Source organism: Cololabis saira, chromosome 10 (assembly GCF_033807715.1).
Source record: "Cololabis saira isolate AMF1-May2022 chromosome 10, fColSai1.1, whole genome shotgun sequence".
In the NCBI taxonomy this organism is placed as follows: Eukaryota; Metazoa; Chordata; class Actinopteri; order Beloniformes; family Belonidae; genus Cololabis; species Cololabis saira.
The window spans coordinates 18,854,818-18,873,852 of NC_084596.1; the positions used below are offsets into that span (position 1 = coordinate 18,854,818).

The following is a 19,035-nucleotide window of genomic DNA, read 5'->3' on the forward strand; positions in this document are numbered from 1 at the left end:
CTCATATTTTTGTATAATAACTACTTTGAACACTTTGGCCAGCAGTTAAATGAAATGTGTCTTTGTCTTTCGGATATCATGCATGGATGTATTATAAAAAATGCAGGGATATCATGCAGGGAGATGCAATGTGGATTTGTTTTTGTCAGGTGACTGTCATGAACGACTGATCAGCTGATACGGTGGCTCGGAGGGTCAAATTGCTCGCCGTCATGAAAACGCCATAAATAAATTGGTCATCTTTCATATTTTCTTGAGTGTTCTTTTACTCCAGGGCTTACTTGGGTGTTTTAAAGTGTTCAGTAATCAAGAGATAAACAATGTTCAAATGTTTTATCTGTAAAGGTTAGTCACAGCTCATCCTCTGAAGTTTGTAAGTTGCTATGGAAACCACCATATTCAGACTGAGCTACAGACGGAGTAAAGACGATTGAAAAATGACTGAAATGACAGTGATGATCACTTATTTTTGAAAATATGTGCAGTTTCTGAACATTAAATCCGCGTACTGTCGAGTATTTGTAAAATTACGTGGCTAAGAAAACTTTCAGTTTGATTATAACTGATCGCGGTTGGTTTGATATTGGATATTGGATATTCGACATTCAAAGACATCCATTTAACTTATGATACATACCACCGATTTTGGTCATATTGCTTGTGATGCGTTCATGGTCATCTAGACTATATATCACAAGAGAGTAGTTATTATAAAATCATATTATGGGCTGATTTAATGTGGTTTTATGAATTCAACACCCATAAAACTTGTAATATACCACTGATTTTGGTCAAACCACTTGTGATGTGTTCATGGTCATCTAGACTATATATTACAAAACAGTAATTATTAAAAAATCATATATAGTAATTATTAAAAAATCATATATATATGGGCTGATTTAAAAATCATATATATGGGCTGATTTAATGTGGTTTAATGAATTCAACACCCATAAAACTTGTGATACATACCACTGATTTTGGTCATATTGCTTGTGATGTGTTCATGGTCATCTACACTGAGTAATTATTATAAAATCATATTATGGGCTGATTTAATGAGGTTTAATGAATTCAACACCCATAAAACTTGTATAACACCGATTGTTTTCAAACCACTTGTGATGTGTTCATGGTCATCCAGACTATATATTATATATATATTATAATTACTGTCTTGTGATATATAGTCTGGATGACCATGAACGCATCACAAGTGGTTTGAAAACAATTGGTGTTATACAAGTGTTATGGGTGTTGATTGAATATCCAATATCAAACCAATTCAACCGCGGTTTATAACTGTTGTAGTGGCCACTCACTAGCAGGACTGTTTAGTTTGAACTTTTATCACTTTTCAGTTGGTGTTCTGTTACCATGGTTACGGGGCTGTTGTAACGAGAGACGGGAATAAGCAACACAAGTTTTTCCTTCGTCCACAAAAAGGCGTTCTTCAGCTCTTTTGTTCCCAAACTCCTCACTGTTCTAGTTATATAAGCTGAAATGGCGGAGTTAGTGGACAACCTGGATGAGGATGAAGCTGAAAAAGAGATGCTTCAAGCTAAACCCACCTGCTTCATGATAGTTGGAAGTCCGGTAAGTTGTCTCTTTTACTAGTACTAGCACAAATAGATCTCAAGATGTAGTTTCTGATTCCCACCACAGCACACAAGAGATAAAATCTGTTAAACATATTCAGAGACATTATTACACCATCCAGAGGAATCTCCTTGAGTTTGCAGATTCCTAACATTTATGAGTTACTTAATCAAAGTTATTTTCCCTTATTTGATTCCTGTCTATCAAAATTCAATTCAAACTGAATTAATAGACAACTAATTTGATTTATTGCATATATGACCAGTGTTGGTCAAGTTACTTCACCAAAAAAGTAATCCCGATGACTTATTTTCAAAAGTAATTAGTTACATTACTAGTTACTTTACTTAGTTACTTTTCAAAAACATGATGCACAACCTGAATACACTTTACTGGAACAATATAAAACAATAGACCTTTGAGCTTGTGAGACCTGTGAGTACCAGATTGTATCGGGCTGAAATATTTTCCCCGGAAGTGTGCATTTTTTCCCCGCAATGGTATTTTTTTGCCATGTTAAGCTAGGAAGGTAGTTTTTCACCATGTCTTCACATTCAAAACGTCTTTTTTGGCAATTGTGGATTAATCAGTGAGCGCTTAGTTGACGTTACATTTTTTTAATTATATTTATATACCGTAATGTATTATGACTATTTTGCTTAGACATTTACAGATTCAACAATGAGAACATATAGAGACATACACTTCTGTAAAGTCAGAAGCAGCAGATCATAGTGGAGGTAAAAGGGAGAAGAAACATATACAAGGAATTATCAGAATTATCAGTGATCTTACTGACATAGGCTAAAAAAAATATTAGAGTTAAAATATTTATTAGGGACTATTTTCATTAGACAATTGGAGATTCATCAGTGAGCTGAGAACAATAATAGCCTACTATATACAGTATAGGGTAAACAATCTTTTGCTTGCTGCATAGCAGTAAGCAGTTAAATATTTTGATCTTAATAGACATTTTAAATTATCGATTTGCTTTATTACATTTATTAATCATCAGTTTTCAATCAGTTTTCATAAGACAATTGTGGATTTTTAAAAAATATTTAAAAATATTTTTTATATTTTTTATATGCGCGGCTGCTGTAGTCACTCTGTTCCTGGTCTTTTCACGCAAACGGTCAAAAGCCAATCACAAGACGGAACGTCATCACGTACGGGAGACCTCCGATAAAAAAAAGCAGGTGGGAAAAAAAAGCACCGACACCGGCTTCGCTGTTGGCTGCAGTACCCCCGACGGCCGTCGTGGTGAAGCGTGGCGCTAGAGAGTCTCATTTCTTAAAAGGAGCCTCATGCTCCTTTAAACAGTGTCCTGCTCGTGAGTGGCCACTACAATATAAAATTAAAATTAAACAAGTAAATGAAAACGGTTTATTTTTAAACTTGTTTTTATTATTTTCATTCTTAAATTTATGTACATTGCGTCAGGCAAAAGTTAATGCAGCTCTCTCTGACTTGAACTAAATTGTTGAACATTTAAATCTATTTATCTTCACATTCCACCAACCACTGCCGCGCTGTAAACAGATCCAACGGGTGACGTAACCGTTACGTCACCCGTTGGATCTGTTTGCAGCGCGGCAGTGACGTAACCCTGGCAACGCAGCACTGCCCAAAGGTGCGGCAGCATACATATATTGCATATATGACACTAGCAACCATAAATCTTCCCGTGACCACGCCCCTTTCCCTACAATCCTGCTGGGTGCGAGGTCCGTAATTGTGTCTATGGAAAGTTAAAAAAAGCAAAGATGTAACCCCTTTGTAATCACCAACATTATGGTATGTTTTTTTTTTCCATTGAGTACAATAGAGGCAACAAATCCACCCATGATCCACACATTCCTCTTCAGGGATTATCCCAGCTCTTCTCAGATGAAATACAGGGATACACCCTGATACACCGGTCCATCACAAGGCCACATATAGACAACCACACACTCTTATGGAAAATTTAGAATCACAAATTAACCTAACATACATGTTTTTGGACTGTGGGAGAAAGACAGATTACCCAGAAAAAATCTACATGGTGTGAATATATAAACTCCACAAAGTATTGGACTTCCTGCAGTAGTGCTAACCACCAAGCTACCCTGCTTCCTCAAAGCAACAACTCAAGCCTCAAATGTTAAAGCGCTCATGCAGAAATATGTTAACACTTAAAATTGCTTTGTGCCAGGTGAAGTCACTTCATGTGTCAGGCTCATTTCCACAAAGAGCTGCCAAAAGCAAGAAAGCCATATTCATGAATGAGTGATGTTGCTTTCAAATGTCACCCATGTCATGTGACCATTTTCTTCCATTTCCATTTGTTGGCAGGGTGTTGGTAAATCCACCTTGGCTAAAAAAATTGCAGACTCCTGGAAGTGTGTCCTGATTGATGGTATGTATCTTTCTTTACTTGTAGTTTTCATAATCATGCAGATCAATTCACATGTTTCTGCTTGTACAATATTTCAGATACCAATCTGCTCAACACGCACATAAAGAAAAAAACAAAAGAAGGCCTCGAGGTAAGTGACATGCCCTGTATCATTTCACAGACAAGTCCCTTTTGTTCTTAATTTACTTTAACATGGTTCTTATTGCCATTATAACCCTTACCCTACCTTAATTTCAGCTCCTGAACATCTTATCTGAGGGGAGAAGTGTACCAGAAGATGTAGTGCTGCGACTAATTCTCGCCAGGCTTAACTCAGCTGATGTTGAACACTATGGTAAATCATGAACTCCGTTGATTTTTTTTTTTAAAGAAAAGGAAAATCTTGTGAATCATGTGAGTAGAATGCATTTGATGTAATAAATTACCAAAACTTATTTTATGATCAGTGATGATGTCACATCAATCACCAAAAAATAATCTAAATGGAAGTTCTGCTGTTTGATCATTTGTGTCTTGTGTACAGGTTATGTCCTGAGCTGCCTGCCATTTATCTCAGAGTGTCTGAAGATCCATGAGCAGATTGAGCTGATCAAAAATCTTAAACTAACACCTGATTTCATCATTAATATTAAGGTTTTCACCACATTTTCTATTTCAAGTTTTCCATCATTTTGTAGTTTATTAACAAGCACTTTTTTTCATTTTCCTCTTGATAGTTCACATCAAGACAAAGATTTCTCACTGTGTGATGAATTTAATTGTAAAGTAAATGCTCTTTTTCTCCACAAGTGTTCTGACAAGGACCTTATCCAAAGGTTGTCAGGCCTGAAGCAGCACTCAGTGACGGGGCAGTTATACAGCAGGGACCAGTGGGAACATGAATACCCATACAATAAGGAGGAGAAGAACAAGGATGAAGAGATGGACAGCGAGAATGAGCAGGTACGATAATATATATATATATATATATATATATATATATATATATATATATATATATATATATATATATATATATATATATATATATGTATATATATATATATATATATATATATATATATATATATATGTATATATATATATATATATATATACACATATATATATATATATATATATATATATATATATATATATATATATATATATATATATATATATATATATATATATATATACATACATATATATATATATATATATATATATATATATATATATATATATATATATATATATATATATATATATATATATATATAATTAAAAACTCCACAGAATTCAATCTACACCTTAATTTTCCCTAATAAAAATCAAGTTAAAATAAAATGCAGGATATAATATCTCAGCGGGCATATCTTGATTAACCCGATCATGTGACTGCAACAAGTGACCAATGCGGACTGCGTTCCAGCGCTTCAACCCGCCCAGACACGAACTTGAAGTCAGAAAATCGGACCAACGGAAAATTGTAAAGAAAAAAAAAGGAAATGAAAATCTTTCTTTGCCCACCTGGCCCTGCTAGGACATCTCCAAGAGAAATGGAGAAACAGACACCAAAAAGGCAGAGAAAATACGACGAAAGTACCCAGAGATCTCACTGTGTGCTTTAAAACTGTTGGTCCCTCTTTGAAGCACATATTTGTGTGAAGCTGGATTTAGTGCCCTTGTGTGCATGAAGTCAAAGTATCGTTCTCGACAGGATGTTATTTCAGAGCTGAGATGCGCTCTGTGCACTACAGCACCTGACTTTGAACGGCTGTGCGACATGTGCAGGCTCAGCCTTCCCATTAAATATGCTGAGTTGAGATAATTCAATCATAATACATAATAGACGAACTTTGAAGCTGAAACTGAAGCACTGTGGTACTGTTCATCTCTCAAAACTTTATTGTGGCTGGTTTAAGATGCTGCAGCTCTTTTTTCATAATTCATTGTTTGAGTTATTGTTTGTTCGGTATTAATTTGCAGCCTTGTAAATACAAGCTCGACTGGAAAATTCTCACTTTGTGCACAAATCTCAACCTGGCTTTTCTGCCTCTATTCATAATACAGTAATATACATTATTATATAGCCTAAAATTTACTTTTATTTGCAACATACAGTAGTATAGCAAACTATTACATGATCAAAAACAAATTAATCTTAGCAAAATATGTCTCTGTTTTGAATGTCAGAAATTTGTGATGTTAAAATGGGGTCATGAGCAAAAAAAGTCATAGTAGTATTATCATAGTAAATTAGAATATGCCTTGGATGCAGTAAAATTGTGTGATGCTGCTACTTCAGTAATGTAATAAGTTTGAATTGTGTCATGAAATTGAGATGGTGGATCATTCAGATTCTTTTGATTGTTTTTTTCTTCAGTTTAACAGCAGCACTCACATCGTTTAATTTTCCCAATTGTATCACTCTTTCTTCTTGCATTGAGTTTAGTCTTACAGTCTTGTTGTTAGTTAGTGCAACAACTTGAATGATATTAAAGCCACTTCATGTAGCAATACAAGACCACATGGGGCAGTATATCACAGGGAAAGTTCAAGTTTCCACGCCTGGTGTAAGACACAACAAAGATCATTTTTATATTATTTTATTTTATATATTATATTTTCAAGTGAGGATTTTTTCACAGAACACTGAACTTTAAACCCTTAATTATTAAGCTCCATGGTTTCATTTTACTCGTAGGCTGAGGAGGACGAGGAGGACGAGGAGGACGAGGAGGACGAGGAGGAGGAGGAGAAGGAGGAGGAACTCACAAGAGATATGATTGACCAGTTGGTATGGACATCAGAGAACCTATCCAAAAACTTCAATAATAGAATCAGCTTGTACAAGGATAAAGTGCTTGGAGCCCTGGAGGTGAGTTATCCGGGAATTCATCAGTTCTTGGTTCAAAGAGTTTTACACAGTAGTTCAGAATAAAATATTGATAATCCTTTTAAAGTTTGTCATATCTGGATCAAGCTTTTTTGTGAAACAGTTTGACTTATTTTTGAGAGCCTCCAGCGAGCATATAAAACATAGGGGGTGCTAAATATACCAAATTACAACGACTCATACACCTTATTTTGACACTTAAATTGAAAATAATTTTTTTCCAGGACTACATGACAGACCGCCACCCACTCTACCTGTTGGAACTGGATGGGAACAGTAAACCTGAAGACCTATATTTGGTAAAAACAATAAATTGATTGTCAGTTGTCAAACATCTGATTTATTAAGCATGGCAAGTGTTATTAACAGGTTATTTTAGTCTAGTATTGAACAGCATACAGCAGTTCATTTTACATGTGCATTGAGTGTGTTTATGGGCATAAATGTAGACAAACCGATCTATTCTGTGGGCTGATTTTAATTTTGCTGCTACTTTGGCCTCTAGACTGTGAGGTCCCATCTTGAATCTATGGCTGTGAAGTACGTCTCTGTTCCAGTGCTCCTCAGAAACGATGACGATGAAGATTTGTCAGAGGACATCACCACGGTTTAGCAATCTTTATATTTTATTTCAAAACAAAATTGTATTTGGAGATGTCAAAAATATAGTTTTTTGTACAAACAGCATTTGAATTATAAACACACAAATAATAGTTTTGTTTTCGTCAATTGAGTTTCAGTTAAAGCACATTTTCTGCAGTGGATCCACTTTCACTTCAATTATAATCACTTTAACCACGAGTCCATCTCTTCTACAGGCGAAGCTTTTGAGAATGATGTCCTCCAGGACAGTGGTCCCGGGTTTTCGACGGACCGTGAGCCGCTGGGGCCGAACCTGTCCTGTTGCTTTGAAGGAGGGTAAAGTCATTCCTGGCAGGCCTGAGTTTTCTGTGGGGTGAGTGCCTTTTTGTATACCGTTCCAGAGAAATCAGCTGTCCAATTGCTACTCGATAAAAAACGTCTCCCCATAATCTCATCTCAACCCCTTTTCAGCTTCCAGGATAAACTGTACATCCTTTCATCTCAGGAAAGCTATCAAAAGTTTGTCGCAAACCCCCGACGGTACTTACTTCCTCCAATGCCAAGGCTTCCTTGCAGAGTTTCCATCATTGGGCCACCTCAGACCGGGAAGACCACCTTATGCAAGCTTGTCGCTCAGAACTACGGCACGGTGGTGCTTGACATGGAAGAGCTGTTGCAGCCAGCCTTAGCCAAGGCTGAACAGGACAAACTCAACAGAATTAAAGAGGAGGCAACACAGGCTGCTATTGAGGAAATCCAGATGAAGATGGCAAAAGATGCTGAACAAGATTTGGGCAAGTTTAACTTTGTTGATGATTCATACACACAATAGTGTCTTAACTGTAACAAAACTGTTCTGTGCTGTAGCATAATGACTAATATTCTCCGAGAATGTTTAGATTACTGTGACCATTACGTACACTGGGCTGCTTATATGAATGCATGTATACACAGACCAAACATTATCTGCTGTTCTCAGTGACAGAGGATCATCCAGAGGTGCAGGCAATGGTGCTTAGTGCCATCGAGGAAGCCAAGACATCAAGCGTATCTCTCTTTGACCTGTATGGTGAGGTACTGGAGGAGAATACAAAGGTATGTCAAATATCTGAAATATTACAAATAAATGAGCCTGTTTGCAAATACACCCCTTCTGTGATTCAGGAAACATGAATGAGACATTTTTTAACCAGACCATAATGTATTTTTGAGAAACCATCGACTATAAATGGATCTTTTGTAATTGAATGATTCACCAAAATCACACTTTAATACCAACATACAAGACAAAAATGTTTGTAACATGACCTCACGTGATGTACATTACAGCATTGTCACTGTGATGCCATGTTAAGCCAAATGAAGGAGCACTCGTAACAAATTTCATGTAACAGATTGAAGGAACGGACTCAGATAACGAAGAGAGGGCTGGTTGGGTGCTTGATAACTTCCCAAAGACGTTTTCCCAAATGGAAGCATTAGAGCGAGCTGGAATCCTGCCGGAAATCCTCTTCTATCTCAGAGACCCTATTGAACAAGGTAGGGATTCATTTTTATATGTGTGGTTTTTAGATATTTAAATCTACTTTAGCTTTCATAGTCTACTGGTTGGCACATCTTGCATGAAAGTGGCACAAAGGAACAAAAGTAACTTATGCTTAATCTTATTTTTACAGCGGTGGGCTCCACTATAGACCTAGAGGTGAAGTGGCTTTTATAAAACTAAGATTAAAACGCCTTTCAGTTGGGGTGTCGGCACAGAAGAGAAGCATGCAGCGACACAAATTGTGTCCATGCAAGGCTGCAGTTGCTAGGCCATCAAAAAGTTTTCTAGTTTTTTGGAGATGGACACCTGATGTATCTTCAGCTTGTCCCCAACAGAAACTCGGGCTTCAGATGTATTGTGGAGGAGAGGTCACATACTTGTGTGAGAAAAAGCCACACAAACTTCATGAGTTGGAGCTTCTTGGGCAAATGATCACATCAAAAGAACATTTTACTGTGAAAGTAGAATTAAATTATGTCTCTTTTATGTTATTGGAGATTTATGTACCCACCGGAGTTTTCCTCATCTGGTTAAATATGTTTTTAAATCAGCTCAGGAAAGTGGGACATCACCAAAACCAGATTCCCCTTCACTGTCTTTGTACTGTTATGTGTAACTGGATGTATAAAGGTCTTAAAAGTATTCAAATATTGCTCCAAATAAAGCTAAAATCTATATTTTAACACAATGAGATTAAAAACCTATTTTACTTTTAAAGTTGCTGTTTCCGTCCTTAGAAGATCCTGCTGCCACCAGTCTTGCAAGTCCTGACACAATAAAGCAAGATGAGATATTTAACTTCTGAAAGACGAAAAACTAATTTCTGGTGTTTAGTTATGGGTGTGAAAATATTTTCTTAAACAAAACGCAGTATATTGGTGAACAGCAGTGAGTACTTTGACTTGTACTGCCATCAAATTGAGCTTTGTTTGACAAGGATAAAACATGTACTGTACATATGTTTAACAGCACCCCTGAAGCACTGCTAATATAAAAAGCAGTAGAAGTCTGATACTCCCTCTCTATTCTCTCTGTGTAGCTGAAGCATTGCAGGACAAGAGTGAAAATGACAATCCAGACGGCCCAGAGATGCAACAGTTTGACATTGAATGGGAGCAAATGCAGTCTGCTTCAATAGTCACCTGTGTTCTGGTAACTGGCCGCAAAAGTCCTGATGTCCTGCTTCAAGAAATACTCCAACAGATGGAGAGTGAGTGTTTCATTGATCAAAACCATAATTTTTAATTTAAATTATTCCTAATGCTATTGTAAAATGTAACATGAGGCAAAATATTATATGATATCTTGCATTGTCTGTTATTATCCCTGTCATTGTTTCCATGAACCAGTCGCAAAGTGAATAGTTTAACAGTAGAAGCGAGAATTTTTGGAAAGAAAAGAACATTTTATGCTTTAAAAAAAAAATCTTTATCAATTTATGTTACTGTGCGTACCCAAAACGAATTCCCTGCTTGGTTAAAGAATCAATCAATCAATCAATCAATCAATCAATCAATCACTTTATTTGTCCCCAATGGGGCAATTAATTTTGCAGCAATATATACACATATACACATAGTAAACGACAACGAGTTTAAATCTAAAAATCCAAGCACCACAACAGCTACCTTTTCCTCATGGAATTGAGAAGGGAGATGGCAGAAAGTACAAAAGAATGTTTATATCTGTTAGTTTTGACAATTGGAAGTCTGATCAATGTACCCGATGGGAGAAACTGAAACTGAGAGAAATGACAATCTTCTCCTTGCTTTACATGCTGGATCTTCAGAACCCTTCCAGTATGTGTCACATGCGCTGTCTGAGTGGGACTTGGAGAAAGAAGAAGACGATATGATAGCCTTATTGGAATTTGAGAACTTAGAGGAAGAAATGAGTGACAATTATTCATCAGAGAATGAAGTTTGTATATTTAATGTCTTTTACTTTAAAGTAACACCAACATCCAGTTTATACCTGAAAAGAGGACAGATGCAGGCCTCAATATTTTGTAAACAAATATTGATAACGTTAACAAATTTCAAGCAGCATGTCTTGCCTCTTAATAAATGCAGGAAGACCCCACAGCCAGAAGACTGTTAGGAGATACCAAGCATTTCTGCCCCGTTGCCTTAAAAAACCACAACATCCTATGGTCATGCACTGATGAAATTGCTGCCAAGTACCGTGAGAGGACCTTCTACTTCTCTAGCGATGATGCCAGGGATGCCTTTCTTCAAAACCCTTCACAATTTGCTGCACAGACTGGGCCTCTTAAGGTACAGGCTGACATAAGACGGGAGAGTAAATATTCATATGGAGGTTATATGAGCACCCTTACATGCTCCTGTTCTTCCTTTCAAGCCTCCCGCCTTGCGGATCTTCTTGCTGGGCCCCAGAGGATCAGGCAAGTCAACTCATGGTGAATGGCTCGCCCAGCAACTTGGACTCTTTCACATACAGTTCAGGAAACAACTCCAAATCCTGCTCAGTGCCAAGACAAAGAAGCGGGGATGTTATGCTGATGAGATAGTCTCTCCAAAAGATGATCTTGATGACTTGGAAACCCTAATAAATGAAGCCATGGGGGAAGACACGAAGGCAGCAGAAAATGTCACAGAGGTCGGCTTCTTCTTTTTTTCTCTTACACAATTTTCACTGTAATCTTACTTAAACCTAGTTTTTGGTAATATATTTTTCTTTCTCTTTGCAAGGCTAACATGTTCTTAGATACTGACGTTTTCATGGATTTGTTCCTGTGTGTCTACAACAGGAAGTGGTACTCACTGAAGAGGAATTGGCCATCAAAGAATATCTCTCTGATGGAAATCCGCTCAGTTCACAGATTCTGGACACAATCATCGCACCTTACTGGAACCAGGAACCATACAGGTATTAATAAGCAAACATGTCATACTTACCCTTGTAATCTTGACCTCTGAGGAAAAATAAGGACTTTCTGTCTTTAACAGGTTAAGGTTAGGTTTAACAGACTTAAGAATTATATTAGAAGGTTTATACATATGAAACAAATGTCCTTTGCTTTGGAAAAAAACAGTGAGAACTAGCCTAGGTATGTCCAAAGGGAATCAAATTCAATTCAATTCAATTTTATTTATATAGCGTCTATTACAACAGAAATTGTCTTTAGGTGCTTTTAAGAGACCCAGAACATGACCCCCGAGTAATTATAACATATTACAATTCATTGATCACCACCTCTTAACCACAATAAATTGACACAGTAAGTTTTGTTATTTAATCCACATGTAAAGATCTATCAATTCAAATGTATCAAATGTTCAAAAGTTTGAATCCCGGGCTCCTTGCCAGCCAGCTGGCTGGAGGCATTAGCTAAATATTTCACAGTAACATTAACAATCATAAACCTCATCACAAACCTCTGTTAATCTCTTCTCCTCCATATATATTTATTTTAGTTGTCACACTATAGTGATCTGGAAACTTTGGAGAAATTTGTATTTGTAATAATCCACATACATTTTACATGTCTTCTTTTGGACACAGGAACAGTTGAACTGTGTATTTGAATTTTTGTCTGACATTTGAAAATAAGTAGTAATTTTAAATACCCTCTCCTTTGTACTATAGGTCCACAGGCTTCATTTTGGAGGGCTTTCCTGGGGATTCTGAGGAAGTAGAGTACATGTTGCAGCGACAGCTTTTCCCTGATATTGTTGTGGTCATGGAATTGGACATTACAGATGTTCAGAAGCATTTGTTGTCGACCTGCCTTGAGAAGTGGCGTGAGCTCAACAACTACCGCGAAGCACAGTTGAAACTTCTTTGTGATCTGCGCAGGAAAAATCGGGTAAGAAAAGTACATCTCGATAATAGTTTTAATGCCTTTGTCATTTTTATTGTGGGTTAAATGAGTACCTGGCACATTTAATTTTGATATAGGAGGAGAGCATCTCAAAGAGAAGGGCTGAACTCATGGCAGAGCAAGGTCTTGAGGAAAAAAGAAAAGTAAGTAAACTCATACAAGCCTTTTCACCTCATCTGCATCGCTGATAACTTTTATTATTTGCCAAACAGTTTAGTTCTGGAAATGAAGATGATTCAGGTGAAGAAGACAGAAGTTCCGAAGATGAAATAGTGGCAAAGCTGGAGGAGGAATTTCCTTTAGAAGACAGTGATGACGAGATGGACAACATGGAGACAGAGGATACAGCTGCTCAGAGGATTGAGATAAAACTAGAAGAACAGTTTATAGCAGACGAAACCAGCATTCAAATTGTGATGGTACAAAAGCACAAATCCATTAACGCACTAGTAGCACAGTTTCAATATGTTTATCATACCCTACTCCTTTTTCCTCACTGTTCATATTCAAGCTCCTCACCGTCATGTTCTTTGGTTTTTCTTACACTCATTTGGCTTGATATCATGCTTTTCTACTATCAGGAACTCCTGAGTGAACATAATATACCCACAGTAGCAATCAATGCATCTCGCAAGCCCCAGCTCATTCAACTTCAGCTGCTCCAGAAAATCCAGCCCCTTCTGACCAACAGGGAGTCGCTCTTCCTATCATGCCAACCCATCTCATACAGACTGGCTCATAAGCTGCTGCTCTCCAACTACAAGCTCCATAGTGCCTTTGGCTGCCGGGACCCCATTCAAGTAGGCATGGTTTAATGATGGTAACTGTTTTTGTGAACATTGAAAAGAAGGCGATTTTTGAAAAGATTGAAATAGCTAACGTATTGTTTTCATATCCATGCACAACCTTGATGTACAGCAACACAAAGAGAGAGACAAGATTCAGCCTCTGCTGCAGCCTCTCAGCGCTGCATATCCTCTCCTCCTCAATCGGTATATCTACTTCTTTGCGTCCAAGGAGAACCGCAACACATTTATGCTCAACCCATTAAAATACCTTCGGCAGCCGAAGCCCACCCCTGCACTCCGGATTAAAATGGCAGTCATTGGTCCTCCTAAATCTGGTAAAACCACTGGTAAGACACAAAACCACTGAAAATGATGCAATATGATCCTTTCCATCTTGTACAGCTTAATTTCTTTTTTCTCCGTTTATGTCTGTAGTAGCACAGACATTTGCTCAAAAATATGGCATGGCTCGGCTTTCCATTGGTGGTGCTATGCGGATGGTGCTCGATAATCAGGAAAACACTGACCTGGCTGTCCAGATGAAAAGATATCTGTCTGAGGGCCTTGTTGTGCCTGATGAACTGGCCATTCAGTGTCTGGAGGTGGCACTCATGAGCTCAGACTGCAACACAGGAGGGTAAGAAAAGAGGTTGTTACTTTTTTATGTTGATAAGTTTTACAACTTAAAGCTGTTGTAACATCTCCATTATAAAGTGACCATAATGCATTTAGGTGTTTCAGTGAGAAGACCTTGTAATCTTATATAAGTCAAGAAACCTGTGCATTATTTATTATTCATTGTCTGCGCTTGCGTGAGGATATGAGGATATTTTTTACTGTTGTTCCAGGTACGTTCTGGATGGGTTTCCAATGACCCTTAAACAGGCCGAGCTGATGGTATCTCGACGCGTCGTCCCCATGATAGTAGCTGAACTTGAGCTGGACTTAGTGGAAGTGCTAAGGAGAGGCCGTATAGATAAGATGAAGCCCAACAAGTCAGAGAAGAAATAATAAGCACACTATTTTTTCTTGACTTAACACTCGGCATTCAAAAAACAACCCTCTCTTCATCGTTGTAGGCCTCATCTCACAGATGACAGCCCTGAGACCCTCCAAATTCGTAATTCATGTTACAGAAAGGAAGTGGAGCACGTAAGGCATTACTTCCAGCAACAATATCAGAACTGGATTGTCCTTGATGGCTTTAAGAACAAATGGTGGATCTGGAGTAGCATTATGAAGGAGGTCAGCGTCAGTGTGAAATACATCCACGCTTACTGGGAGAGGAAGCAAAATGGTACGTGCTAAAAAGAGCATAGGTTAGTTTTCACTAGGACTGTGCAGGTAACAATCATGATTGTGAAAATAAAAGAGACCGCTCCTACTCACTGAATAGACATTTTACATATGCAGCTCTCTGACCCACATACACATGTATTTAATAGGCAAAGCAGTATGCATCTACAGGCTGTGCATCACACCCAAAGAGCTGGAGCTTCACCTCGGAAAGTTTGATAACTACTGCCCTGTCTGCCTGGCTCTGCATTACCACCTGGTGGACTGCTCAGAAACTGCTGCGTTGACACAAGCAGCTGAATACAGAGGAGACTATTACAAGTTGTGTAGTGAAGACCATCTAGAGGTCAGTGTCATGGAAGTCTACAAAGAAATGATGAAATGCCATAATGAATTGATTCTGAAAGACGAATTAAGCCCATTTTGGATAATTAACATTTCCACTATCCTCTCAACAACAGAAGTTCCTTTCAACTCCTGATCAGTTTGTGACACCTGGCTGTCCACACACCCTTCCACCGCCTAACCTGCTGCCAAGAAAGCTGACTGGGATTCAGGTGAGGAACAGGTTCCAAAAGCAGGCTGAGATGAAGGGCTTCTGTCCTGTTACTTACCTGGATGGAAAGCACAGGTACTAAATCGGCATATTTCAGCATATTGACACAAAAATTATTAGTATCTGTTTGCTGTGAAAAAACTTGTGTTTTCATATGCATAGAGAATTCAAAATACCTTGTTACTATCTGTGTTTTTACACGTGGTTATTTATTATATGCTTGTTTGTCCACAGATATGAAGCTCTGGTTCAAGGAAAGATGGAATATGCGGTGGAATACAGAGAACGAATCTACCTTCTTGAGTCAAAGCAGAAACAGGACAAGTTTTTGAGGTTATTGCCTTGTTTATTTTGGAACATGAGCGGCTTTATCAAGTTTTTTTCTCATATCATATCAAAAGCGGTCTATCCACTGAAACTTAAGTTTCACACATTGTTCTTTAAGGACTCCTGAAACCTACTGGGAGCAAAGGCTGCCCAATAAAGTCCCTCCGCTTTGTGAACCTGTGCCCCTCACCTCCCTTCCAACACTGGGCTATATAGAACAGGTTAGACACTGTGACAAACCCACAGGACATTTATAATATGCAATACGTGCTTTCAGATTGTCTCCTTGTGACACTGTCTGTGTTGTGTCTTGGTTTTTTAGGGAGTGGCAGTACCAGTGATCAAGGCCTTGACAGCTGTTGGGTGTTTCAAACCAAAGTATCCTTTTCTGAGTGTAAAAAGATCAGCTCTCCTCTATGTGGCCTTCTATTTGAAAGGTAAGTTACAGGTTGTGCAGGTCAAAACTAAATATGATTTACATTTGAGTAAATTAGGATTATGGCATGAATTTGTGGTTCTATTTTTTATTTGTTCTGATTCCCCATAGCGTTCAACCACAAGAGCACAGACTACAATCGCCGGAAGTACAAGAAAAAGCTTGCTTCATTTGAAGAGAACTGTGCGCTCATTCCCTACCTGAGCTCAGAAATGAGAGGGAACTACAGACCTCCCAGTGAACGTCCCATTGATTTTGAGTTCAAACTGCGTAAATTCCTGGAAATGAGAGTTACAGAAGCCAGTATTGTTCCATAACTGTACGTGTTTTGCTTTTTGGTATAAAGCCTGAGTGAAATAATATCTATATTATAATGCAATGTAGAAATTATAATTGTTTTATTTGGCAGTTGTGTTCAATCTACAATAAATCATTAAGAAATCTAAAAATAGCATGCTGTTTGGATCATTGTTTATCTCTCCACCAATGTACCCTTCCTTCTTCCTACGTAGGGACACTGAGTGAGATTGTGAGGCATTTTTCTCTATAAAGCAATACTGATGTGTACGAATAGAAAAATTTAGATTTTAAAGTATTGAAACGGATTAATTATCAAGGGAGTACTAAAGGCAGAGCAAAAATGACCCTCTGCATACTGAGAGGCCATAATGAGTTGTGTATATATATATATATATATATATATATATACACACACTACTCACAATAAGTTAGGGATATTGTTATTTACATGAGTGCTTTTCTTATCTGATCTGAATGAAATACGTAAAAGTTACTAACAATGAATGTGAGTAGTGTATATATATATATATATATATATATATATATATATATATATATATATATATATATATATATATATATATTCATAATATACACACACAATACAAATACATGTGTATATATACATATAAGCAGTTCAATCTTACTAAGAATGTGTCCCATTTCTCATCAGAAATCACCCAAGAAGTAACTTTAAGTAAGACAGTTTACATTTTTAAGTGAATTTTGAAAAATGTATTACAAGCCAGTTACACTGGCATATTCTATGTATTTAAAGTTTAGGTTTGCACGAATCAAGTAAAAATCATCTAGGTAAATTGTAGGTGCTATTTTAGTAAGGTTTGACATTTTTGATTAGAAATTTGACACGTGTGTCAGTATATCGTATTATATATACACCGGTAGGTCAGGGCATTGGGCTTCCCTGCAGTTTAACTGTCTTAGGAATTTAGATTTATTCATAGCGGAAGTGACGCCGCCGGCCGGCCGGAAGTGACATTAAATGCAACGATATATAAAACTATTTAATATATATTAAAAACATTAATAACTAGGTATGAAATATGACCAGGGGCCACATAAAAACTCCTGGCGGGCCGCAAGTGGCCCGCGGGCCGCCAGTTGAATATCCCTGCTCTAGACCATGGGTGCCCAATCCTGGTCCTCGAGAGCCCCTATCCAGCATGTTTTAGATGTTTCCCTGCTTCAGCACACCGTGATGAAAGTAGCTGTTTCAACAACAGAACTGTCCAGACCTTTATGACAAGCTAATGATGATGAGTAATTAGAATCAGGTGTGAGGAAGACGGGAAACGTACCAAATGTACCACTTTGGGGCCCTGAGCAAGGCCCTTTAACCCTAATATCTCCCGGGGATTCCAGAATAAAGGCAGCCCACTGCTACTAGTCTAACTAGTGATGGGTTAAAAAGAGGACAAATATAATATAATGATTAAAAATGTGCAGTATTTTATACTCATTTAAGGAGTTCCTCTACTTCATAGTAATTCATAGTCATAGTAATATTTTTATTGAAAACATTTTATTTTCATTCATTTTTGTATGGCTTATATACACCATGCAACCCAATGACTCCAGAGTGAATTACATATTCTTCAAAATACATATTTTTTTAAATGAGACTCTTTTCTTACCAAAACTCAAAACCTCCTCTAGCACTACAATTCAGCTTAGATTTTTTTTAATCACTGGGTCACATAATATGGAAGTCAAGGACAAATAAAAATACAATAAACAACTAAACTCCATTAAAATATCCACGTGCAAAAGAACAAACCTTTAAATGCACTAACCAACGACACATCTTATTTGTCTCTTGTAGTACTTCGAGTCGACTTGAGATTGAAATAACCGAGGGTTAGGGATGATATTAAAAAATATACATGGACATGAATAAAATAGTTTTCCTTGAAATATCTATGCAAAATATTAAACCCCTAAAAAGAGATACATAGATGTGTTTGTATTGATCCCTCTTACAGTAATACAATTCAGCTTAAGTTTGGAGTTGGGTAGTTATGTAGGTTTGGAAGTTGTTGGGGAGAATTGTTTTGAATTTATGTCGAATATTGAACGCAAAACAAACTTGACCTAAGTCTGTCAAGTCTGACAGCAGATAAAGCGTATACACTGACCCAAACGCTGTTACTCACGTCTATAAGTGGACACACTGCAGGATTTCCCTTGAAAGGTGCGTTTGAGAAGGCGTCCACCGTGAACACTGGGATCTCCATTTTGATCAGGATAAAAGTGCCCTAAAGCCTAAAGCCCAGCCGGAGTAGTCTCTGCTGAGAACTTCCCTAATGTTATGCTGTCGTATATATGATTCGTTGCAGTTCCTCGACTGACCGCTGGAGGTCCCCAGAGAGTCAATCTCCATTTACTTCCATATTAAAATGTTAACTTTGCCACAGGAATAAACAAATGCGACCTAATTAGGACACTGAAC

General features: G+C 37.5%; 1 protein-coding gene across 1 annotated transcript; it reads left to right on the top strand.

Moving 5' to 3' along the window:
• The first annotated feature begins 1,506 nt into the window (after positions 1-1,506).
• Positions 1,507-16,610, top strand: ak9 (adenylate kinase 9). Its single transcript, XM_061731418.1, has 32 exons — positions 1,507-1,599; positions 3,943-4,006; positions 4,084-4,136; positions 4,244-4,340; positions 4,530-4,639; positions 4,796-4,948; positions 6,750-6,872; positions 7,115-7,189; positions 7,396-7,497; positions 7,709-7,845; positions 7,944-8,270; positions 8,447-8,567; positions 8,867-9,011; positions 10,058-10,228; positions 10,808-10,938; positions 11,091-11,294; positions 11,380-11,637; positions 11,789-11,907; positions 12,628-12,847; positions 12,940-13,005; positions 13,075-13,281; positions 13,444-13,662; positions 13,781-13,997; positions 14,086-14,287; positions 14,499-14,645; positions 14,730-14,947; positions 15,105-15,292; positions 15,408-15,577; positions 15,737-15,835; positions 15,948-16,050; positions 16,152-16,266; positions 16,377-16,610. Exons 1-32 carry the CDS (start codon positions 1,507-1,509, stop codon positions 16,580-16,582), a joined length of 4,860 nt encoding a protein of 1,619 aa, XP_061587402.1. The 3' UTR covers positions 16,583-16,610.
• The last annotated feature ends 2,425 nt before the right edge of the window (positions 16,611-19,035 follow it).